The 9978-nt window shown below is 32.7% G+C and overlaps 2 protein-coding genes across 7 annotated transcripts; both read left to right on the forward strand.

Annotated features, from left to right (window-relative positions):
* Positions 1-3385: 3385 nt before the first annotated feature.
* LOC106445135 lies at positions 3386-5002 on the forward strand. 6 transcript variants are annotated; one of them, XR_007318957.1, is made up of 3 exons: positions 3386-4027; positions 4370-4473; positions 4559-5002. XR_007318957.1 is itself a non-coding variant. In XM_048746364.1 (3 exons), exons 1-3 carry the CDS (start codon positions 3646-3648, stop codon positions 4405-4407), a joined length of 339 nt encoding a protein of 112 aa, XP_048602321.1. In that variant the 5' UTR covers positions 3409-3645; the 3' UTR covers positions 4408-5002. The 6 variants fall into 6 exon arrangements, 2 of the variants coding, with proteins under 2 accessions (XP_048602321.1, XP_048602320.1); XR_002663911.2 differs by having other exon boundaries at positions 4370-4451; XM_048746364.1 differs by having other exon boundaries at positions 3409-3736; positions 3818-4027; positions 4370-5002.
* A 1602-nt stretch (positions 5003-6604) lies between these two features.
* Positions 6605-8325, forward strand: LOC106425489. Its single transcript, XM_048753624.1, has 4 exons — positions 6605-6697; positions 7537-7590; positions 7689-7820; positions 7924-8325. Exons 1-4 carry the CDS (start codon positions 6605-6607, stop codon positions 8323-8325), a joined length of 681 nt encoding a protein of 226 aa, XP_048609581.1.
* Positions 8326-9978: the final 1653 nt, after the last annotated feature.

Raw genomic sequence — 9978 nt, forward strand, 5'->3', positions numbered from 1 at the left:
CTTATTTTTATTTTTAATTAATTAAAATATAAATTTATAGTTATATAATTATTTATTATAATTTTCACCAGTATATTATAATCATAAAATATTATAATTATGTAACTGTCGTAAACTAATGTGGATTTATAACAAATTGTTGAAATTTTATTTTATCTCTTTAATTTTTGAAAAGTCGAATTTTGATATTGAACCGGTTCACCGGGTTTTACGAGTTTTATCGGTTTTACGAGATTTGACGGTTTAATTCAAATATGGTTTTTTGAGCAACCCTGAACGTGAAGATGGATGAGTCACGGTTTGACCGGCCGGTCATGTCCGGTTTTTAATTACGGTACAAAACAATTGTAGCCTTATTTATCAAATAAACTTACTAAACTAACATATTTTATTAAATGTTATAAAATGATAATTTAAATTAAATATTTAAACAAAATATACAAATTAGTATTTATAAATAATGAAATTTAAATTATCAAACATCATAGATATATTCATTAGAATAAGTTTTACAAAATATTGGAAAATAAAAATTTATAAGCAAGTATTAATTATTTTAATTATATTACTTATTAAAAAGAAGAAAAATAAAATATACTATAATATATATATATATATATATATATATGTTTTCTATCAATATAAGTATTATATATGATTTTTAGTGAAGCAAATAAAATAGATAATACAAAAATAATATGTATATCTAGTTATTGCAAACATAATATATAAAAATATGAATATGTTGAATATATATACATTTGTGTAAATGTTTTATAAAATTATTTATATTCTATAAAATAAACTCGTTTTAAAATAAATTAATTCCAAAACGAAAATATTAAATTTTACTTTTAAAGATTTAGTTTTTAGTTTCAAAGTGAATAACATGAATTAATAAAGTAGGCTATCTATTAATAATTAATAGCCAAAATAAATAAATTTATATTATTGGTCTGCAAATGTACAACTTTTTTTTTCCTTATTTGCAGATCAAAAAATTTATGTGTAATTTAAATCTGTATGCAAATTTTTTATTTTTTAATCATTTATTTTTGATCTGCAATAAAATGATGTGATTTTTGCAATTATAAATAATGATTTGATGTAAAAATCACATTAAAATAGTGTTTTGCAGTTGATCTGAGTCAGATAATCCGTGTCAGTGTCAAACATATGCCTGACAAATATATCTGAGTCAGAATATCTGTCCCAGAATCATTCAAATAAATCTGAGTCAGAAAATCTTTGTCCCGATATTAAATATCTGTGACATTCAGTTATATATGAGTCAGGATATCTGTCCCAAACAATAAATATTTCTGCCATTAAAATATACAGGCTACTATACTATGTCGTCTAGTTCGGGCTTTGCTGGGCTTTAAAATATCATGTCCAATAAAAATAGAATGGACCTTCCTAACAAATATGTGGGCTATAAGAGCTAGGACCGGGTCTTATAGGACCTTTTTTTTTTGTGGGCTAAAACTTTTGGTGACGTATAAATGTTTCGTAGAAGAATGGTAACAAAGGAAGAAACCGACTCCACTGCCAAACATTTTTTGATTAAAACATGCCAACTGGATTATTGCTTTTTGTTTTAGTTTAACAAAAAACAACAAAAAAAATTGAATAGATCATTCTCAGACATCAAAAAAAAAAAAAAAAAAAAAAATTAACGTTAGAAACTCTGAAGAAAAGAAAAGAGAGAGAATTGGTTTCCCTCCGGCGTACGGCCGGCGCGTGAGCGTACGGCCGGCGCGTGAGCGTCCGTGCCGTCGCCGGAGTTCTTCGTTCTTTTGGTTTTCTGTCTTCCTTTTCGTTGTCTTTCCAGATCTTCCTTCGCTTGCCTTGTCGGAGCTATGTGGTGTCTCAACTTTGGAGTGAAGACGCAACGTTTTGGAGGATCTCGGAGGTGACTGGGAGTTTGTTGCGCGTTCTGGTCGTTTTCCTCCAGGCGATGGAGGCTTCCTTAGCTCCATCGACGTCGGTTCTTCGTGGGGGGTGGAGGCTTTCTTTAGCTCCACCGACGCCACTCTTGCTTCCGAGAAGGGGAGGCTCCCTTAGCTCTCTTCGCCGGCTTTTGGATTACGGTGAGAGGGGGCTCACACAGATCCTTGATGCCGACTTGGAACCCTTTGTTTTGGGTGAGGGAACTAGTTTCGAGTTTGTTAGCGGTAGTTTTGGTTTACGATGATGTGAGTGCGGTTTACGGTTCGACTGTCCTGCGTGTCCGGTGGTCCAAAGTCGGAGGCGCTCTCGGTAATCCGATGAACCTTCTGGCGTGAAGACAGTTCGACGTTGATAAACGGTTTTTGGATGTGCGGAGGCTCTGCAAGTTAGGAGCTCCGGCTTTAAATGGTGTCGGGGTTGATCTCCGGTGATGGCATCGTTCAAGTCGAGATAGGTTCCACGTGGTGTGCGGAAGGCTAAGATGAAGACACGTGGTTCAAACCTATTTCCTTGCGGCGCGTTTTAGGGCGAACTGTCCGTGTCGAGTAGTGTGGGCCGTTTGGGCCGCTATGTATTTTATGGGCTTCGGCTCTTTGTGTGTTTGCTTTCTGTGGCCCGTTGTTTCTCTGGGCTTTTGGTTTGTACTTGTTTTGTTCGGGCTTCGGCCCTGGGCTTGGCCCTAATAAATAACAATTTGAAAAAAAAAAAGATCATTCTCAGACATAGTGTGGTATTCTAAAATAAATAATAATTAAAAGGAAATAAATAACAATTAAAACAGAAACAAATAATAATTTAATAGTTTATAGTAAATTACCTATTTGGATGTATGTGTTCAAAAGGAATCTGGTTGCCAGCGATGGACTATAGGATGTTTTTTGTAACATCCCGAATTGTGATATGTGAAAAGGTTTAAGAGAATTGATTTGGCTACATATGTCATCAAAGTTGACTTATCTTTTCCGGAACACATCCTGAAAGAACTCCAGAGTTAAGCGTACTTGAACTGTAGTAGTGGAAGAATAAGTGACCTATCGGAAAGTGATTGGCGATAGTGTGCGAGTGAGTCCAAAGCATGAGAAAAGGTCGGATGGTGATTGACGGGTCAGTAAACAAAGATTTCGAGCCTTTGGAAAATTAACGGACTGACCGTCAGACGGAATGGGACCCACGGGCTGAGAGAGCGGACGTGGGTGGCCCATTATCCTCAACACATTCCAGCTCATCTCAGAAAGAAAATCAAGGGGAAACCTCAATTAGAACTTTACTGTACTAGTGATATATTATTGTGCATGTTTTCTTTGTTAACTTATTGGCCCACATGGCCCGACAACAGTATTTCTCCCCAACGTGGCAAAAAGTCACAAAACCATCAATAAACTCAACGTTTTCATAGATATCTCTTTTTCACTGATATGTTTCTTTGAATATATCTTTATATATAAAAGAGGGTTTGAATCCCTCCCAGGCTATCCACGTAGGATGACAGGTCACAAATTCGAGTGATATTGTTGCGCCACGTATGAAACGCAACGTTTCATTTATTATGTATTGTAATGGGCTTCGTGGATTTTAAACATAACGCGTGACTTTGTGGCCTTTTAACGCTACGGCTGCGTTCTAATTCACTCCTCTTCAACGGCGGTGCAGTGACGCCTGAGCTTCATCTCAGTTTCTGAAACAGTCCGATTGATGGCTTTTTCATGTTTAATTCCATTAATCCATTCACCCACGACGATGAATTCAATGCGTGGTTTAGATCTGCAAGGCGATGTGTTTTCGAGTATAAATAGGTCAGTGTTTATCTTCTTGGAATCACCATCTCTTCATATCTCTTACTATCTCCGATTTTCATATTTTACAGTCTTAGTTCATCTCACTCTTTCCAAAAAGGCTCCGACGAGATCTCCGGTGACTAATGGGAACTCCACGCCGAATAGATTCTTCAAACGGCTGTTCCGTCCTCCGTCTCCGGCTAAATGCATCGTCGCGAGACAGCACGTCTCCTCCGTGAAGCGGAATGAGGCAGCGTGGGTTTGGATAAGAGATTTGATTCTCCAAGAGTTTAAGAAAAGTTAGTGCTTTTTGATTTTTTATCCCAAAAAGGTGCTTTTTGACTTGATATCTTCTGGTTCTGTCTAACAATCTAAGTTATGAGATATGTTAGATTATTTGTAACTATTGTGTAGCTTAGGAAGGCTATTGCCATTGAAAATATGTGGATAGAAGTGAATATATTGAAAAATATTAGGATCATGATGATGCATATTAGGATCATGATGATGTCTATATTGTGATCCAGCTAGCTCTTTTAGATCAGACTTCCTTGGACTGGTGTTTATATAAATCAAAACTTTGTTTTCCCAAATTTTGTTCTAAGATTGTCTTTAATTCACCCTTTTGATTCTTCTTTCAGGATCTCCGGTCAATCTCCCTACCAAGAGTTGGTTTTAAAGGTTTTGCTTGCCAATGAGTGACGTTCCATACATATTTCCATTGTATAGGGAAAAAAATTATTGAGTATCTTTCTTTATTTATGTTCTATGAATCTTTTATGTCATAAGCGTTCTATGATGGTTGATGTTTTTGATTTTGATATTGGCAGGTGAGCCACGAAGCCGTTTGCTTCATAGTGGATGGAGCGTGTTTGTTTCATTGATGTGAAGTATCTAATTTTTCTATAGAGGCGAGGATGTGGAATCACTTGAGAAAGTATTAAAAAGGACGAATTAAGTAGGAGGGAAGATTCAATGCAGAAAATGTATCGATGGATCAGTTGCAGTCACCAATTTATATTAACATGAACAGGGGAGGAGCTTGATATTTTTGTAAACGATGGAGGCTGCATCATGGAGAATCGGGGATGGTCTCTCAAGTGGCATCTGGAGCTATACAGTGTTTTATAATTAATCCAACTCTCAGGCCAGATTTTTTTTGATCAATCTCATAAAAAAATTTATGTATTTTTCTCTGTTTTTCAATAAATGTTGAGAGCTTTGCAAATCTGTCAAGAACACTTAGCAATTGTAAAGGAGAGTCCTTTTATTCACGTTTGATATCGTAACACCATTTATGTGTAACGATACACACTAAGTTACAGAATGTAACAGACCTATATATGGCCAAATACTTCATCAAGGTTACAAAATCCAACTTGAATAGACAAACACTTAACTCAAGATTTGTAGTTATAAAAATTTGTAAATCATTTTTATTTAAACCAGCTTCAATTTAGAAACCACTTTCTGCTAACAAATTCATGCTAAAGTACAAGATGCATCAAAAATGGTTATTCGATTGTTTCTTATAAACTTTGAGATCTGAGATTAATATGTAGTGAACAAATTAAATAGGATAAAAGTAATCACTGTTTTGTTAAATGCGTGAAAATAAATAAATAAATATATATATATATATATATATATATATAATTGGAGGATTATATTGACGCTATGTTGAATGTGTCATTAAAATTCTTAAAATGAATAGTAAAAATAAATAAATAAAATTGTTGTAAAACAATTATGAACCTTAATGTTATTTTTAGTTAATGTATATTAAAATTTTAAATATATATTTTTTTCATTAGTTTATTCACACGCCCGCCCGTAGGGCGGGTTCACCCTAGTTATCCAAACTATTAAGTTATATATACACAATGTATTATAACGTTTAATTCACTAATTTAGTTGGCCATATGATTATGCTTTTCCCCACCCCCCCCCCCCCCCCCCCCCCCCCCCCCCAAAAGAAAAATGGATGTAATTTTTAAATTTTTTAGATTTGAACAATCTCTAGCAAGCTCCACCAGCAAGCTCCACCAGCTTTATATTGTAATTGTAACTATATTCAGAAGTTCGAATATTTTATTTAAAAAATACTTCGTAGATATTGGTTTTATATACGTGTATACTTTTTTAGAAAGATATATTTGTGTAGTCTCTCAAATCGAAATCAGATCGAATTATATCTCCAATCTTCGATATTTTGGTCCACAATTGACAAGTTCGATTACGACACGTAGTAACAAATATCTTAAGACTTCCGAGTCATTGACTACAATTTATTTAGTCTTCGCACATTGATTACACTTTCTTAGTTCAGCATTAGTATTAATCAATTTATCGACGTTATGAAGGTTTTTTTTTCCTTTTGAGAAAGGGCTTCTTTCGACGTTATGAAGTTTCAAAATTAAAATGCCATTTGAGCGCTGATGATCGTAAACTTTTCGTCAATCTCTTTAATATAAACCCAAAATTTCCGCTTCTAAATTTTTAATAATAATACCAGTAAAAAACTCAATTTTTTTTTTTTTTTATGTTTTCTTTGTCAGAATATCCGTCTCTAAATTATACTATCTGTGACATTCAATTATATATGAGTCAGAATATTTATCGCAAAAATTATATCTGTGCCATTAAAGTGTATCTGTGTCAGTGCCTAAATTCCGCGTCAAATATTTATGTTTTCTTTGTAAGAAATGTCAATGTTACCTTAAACAACAAAACAAAAAGAATCAAATGTAATAAATAATAATTAGTTCAAAAAATGTAATAAATATTTTTGTTATTCTCTCTTTGATATTATAAATAACAGATCGTTTTCAGTCTCGGAGACTTAACAGAAGGTCAAAAACTAAAACCAAAACAGGATGGCTCTCGTTATTATGAATGTCTTACTTCTTTTATTCTCGGTAGTCTTAGTTCGTTCCGATCAAACTACCACGCCTCTCAAATCCTTTAAGGTCAGTTTTTAAACAAGAAAAAAAACTTTAGACGCACTGTTTCCCTTCTATTATTTTGATCTCCCTTTGCTTAAAAAACTTTGCTTAACTAATTCAACATCATTTATTTTCTTGTATCAGATCAGTGGAAATGTAACATACGATTGCATAAATATTTATAAGCAACCAGGACTTGATCACCCTTTACTTAAAAACCACACGATCCAGGTGCATAGTTTCAGAAATTCATCTCCTACTTATGGTTTATTATTATGATGTGTTATTTTAAACTTGACTATACAATTATTTCTTCCTTTTTTTTGTTGGAAAAGATGAAACCATCGAGGACTGAATTAAATAGTCAAACTGGCAACAGCATCACACAGAAAAATAAAATAAAATGTCCAGATGGAACCATTCCTGTATTAAGAAATACAAAAGACTTCCTCACCAGCGCTAACCTTTTCCCCGAGAACTATGTCCATCCACATTCAGTAGACAGCCCTGGAACACATGTAAGCATTCACTTTCGTTATAATCTTTGATCTAATATTGTTTGTATGAATGTATTAATATTATATATATATATATTTGTTATAACCGGTTTTTTTGTAGATTGCTGGAGTAAGGTCGCATGCTGGTCCATATCGTGGTATACAAGCTTGGGTTTATGGAGTTGACCTAAAAATCGAAAAGGATCAAGCCTCATATAGTCAAATATATTTAGGCAGTGGTGTGAATAACAAGATCAATTATATCTCTGCGGGATTTATGGTAGAGTTTACATTTTATTTTTATTTCTTCCCTTAATCCCATATGATATTGTTGGCAATCTTAAATTATTGCAATCTTGTTCTTAGATAAATCCAGGATATTTTGGCGACGGACGTGTTTGGTCATATGGATTTTGGAAGGTTTGCATATATATATGATCAACTTATTTGGTTTCCGTTGATTGTGTAGCCAATATGTAAATAAAATAATATGTAAATATTGAATATGATTTTGATAGGGTAAAGATGGAAAAGGATGTTACAATACAGCTTGTTCAGGGTTTGTTCAAGTATCACAGACGATCCCCATAGTTCAACCCATTGATATTTCACCAACAGAACCTTCCTTTTTACGTCCCTTCATACATCAGGTATATCTTCTTTATAAATCATGTAATTTATAGAAACAAACCAGTGATATTTAATTTCATACTAACAACTCATTAGTTTTATCTATTAATTTACTGTTTGTAGGATAAAAATACAGGGAACTGGTGGCTTACATATCTGGGGCCAGATAAACCCAACGGTGATCTCGGTTATTGGCCAAAAGAATTATTTGACCATTTTGACAATGGTGCGAATATGGTTGGAGTAGGTGGTGTGGTTAAAGCTTCGCCTTCTGGTTCAAGCCCTCCAATGGGTAATGGTAAATTTCCAGATGGAGGCCGGAGAACTTCAGCAATTTTTGCAAACATTGATGTCTTGAATTCTAACTACGAGCAAAGTAAAATCAGTTCTTTTCCTATTGAGATATTGGTAGATAGTCCACAATGCTACGGGCTAAGAGTCGGTACGGTAAAGTGGTACCGTCGTACTCGTCTAGGGTACTTTTTCAATTACGGTGGTCCAGGAGGAAACTCTTGTGGAGTTTGACATTTTCTGTGGAATCTTTGACATTTATCTATGCAACGGTTTACAGATGCTGAAGTCCAAATATCTTATCTATTAAAAGAGAAGTACCATTTTTATCTACTACAAAATATTCATACAAGAAGTCTAGGTCCATATATTTTATTGTTTATATTAGTTTATTTAATGTATAACATTTCTAAATAATTATAAGGATATTAATAACAAATTCATTTTAACTATAAATTTAAATTTTAGTTTTAGGAATAACTAAATCTATTGAGAAAAAATCTAACAAAATCTTTTAAAACATTTAAATATTCTATTAATTAATGCACTGATTAATTTTGCAATTAGTAGTATAATATTATTATAAATTAATTTTAATTAAATTTTTATTATAAACAAAATAATGAATTATATGCTAATTTTATAATTTTTATAAGTATATTCTACATTATATTAAAATAGAAGTAATTAATGAATTACATATTAAAATTATGTTTTTTGTGCAAACATATTAAAATTATGTTGAATTGGTAAACCAATATATTTTGAAAAATACTTTCATTAGATAAATAAATAAAATGTCATTCACGTTTAAAGTGACTAAAATATCATTCACGTTTTAAAATGATTAATATTCATAAATTATGTAATAATTTTTACAAAAAAATAAAATTGTTAACATATGTTAAATTAATATTTAGAACTATATATCATCTATTAAGTTATTTTTAAAATGACAGCAATATATTATCATAAATTATTATATACAAAATAATATAAAATTTTATATCTATAAATGAAATGTTACCCGCACAGGTGTGCGGGTTAAAATCTAGTTATTCTTAAGCAGATAACAAAATGGAATTTATATTATAATTTGTGGCGTTGTGGCTATTTATTTTTTCATTTTGGATTAAATTTTTATAATAGTTACCAAGTAATTCTCATTTTACCAAACAAAAAGAAGTAATTCTCATTTTTTCGGAAATGTCACTAACTTTTGTTCAAAGGATTTATGCATTTTCTTGTAGTCGAATGGATATATTGGAAGAACAGGTAGAGTGTCAACATCATAGTGAAGGGAAGAAATCGATCTGTTCTATGTTCTGAACATCATCAACTTCCCTATGTCCCGTATGTTCTTTTCAATTAGACGCCATCTCTCTCTATTTGTCACTCTTTGTGGTTGGTGCTGCTATGGCTTAACTTGACATGAGCGTGTTCATGAGTTTATCGATGTGGGCCTAGGGCCCATGAGTATCCAGTTATATCAATTGAAAACACGGTCACGTGGTAAAATATTAGTCCATGCAACAGGATTTCACTGAAGGAAAATGAGTATTTGTCTTGTTTTATTTCTAATCATGCTTTCTGGTTTAACATAGATTAATGTTTATAGTTAATTTAGTGAGGTTAATAGTAATATTTTTATTATAAACGGTTGTTAACACAAACGAGATTGAGAAAACATGATCTTCATCGTACACATACTCACTACAAAAAAAAGCTTTTTTTACCGGACGAAAAACGCTATCTAACGATATGATAGCAGTTTATGAAACGATGTATCATCGCCCGTCATAGTAGGCCAGACACATCAGATAGCGGGTTTTTGCATTGTTATCGTATTGTCACTACAAGAAAACACAATATTAACGACGGCTAAAT

The sequence above is a fragment of the Brassica napus genome, chromosome A2, assembly GCF_020379485.1.
Source record: "Brassica napus cultivar Da-Ae chromosome A2, Da-Ae, whole genome shotgun sequence".
Lineage (NCBI taxonomy): Eukaryota > Viridiplantae > Streptophyta > Magnoliopsida > Brassicales > Brassicaceae > Brassica > Brassica napus.

Bases quoted from the DNA above. Each gene is read 5' to 3' on its own strand.
- LOC106445135 (XM_048746363.1), top strand. From the start codon at position 3,646: ATGGCTTTTTCATGTTTAATTCCATTAATCCATTCACCCACGACGATG. The intron at 4,028-4,369 runs GTTAGTGCTTTT...TTCTTCTTTCAG, and splicing joins TCTCCAAGAGTTTAAGAAAA to GATCTCCGGTCAATCTCCCT.
- LOC106425489 (XM_048753624.1), top strand. From the start codon at position 6,605: ATGGCTCTCGTTATTATGAATGTCTTACTTCTTTTATTCTCGGTAGTC. The intron at 6,698-7,536 runs GTCAGTTTTTAA...TCTTGTTCTTAG, and splicing joins CGCCTCTCAAATCCTTTAAG to ATAAATCCAGGATATTTTGG. The intron at 7,821-7,923 runs GTATATCTTCTT...TACTGTTTGTAG, and splicing joins TACGTCCCTTCATACATCAG to GATAAAAATACAGGGAACTG.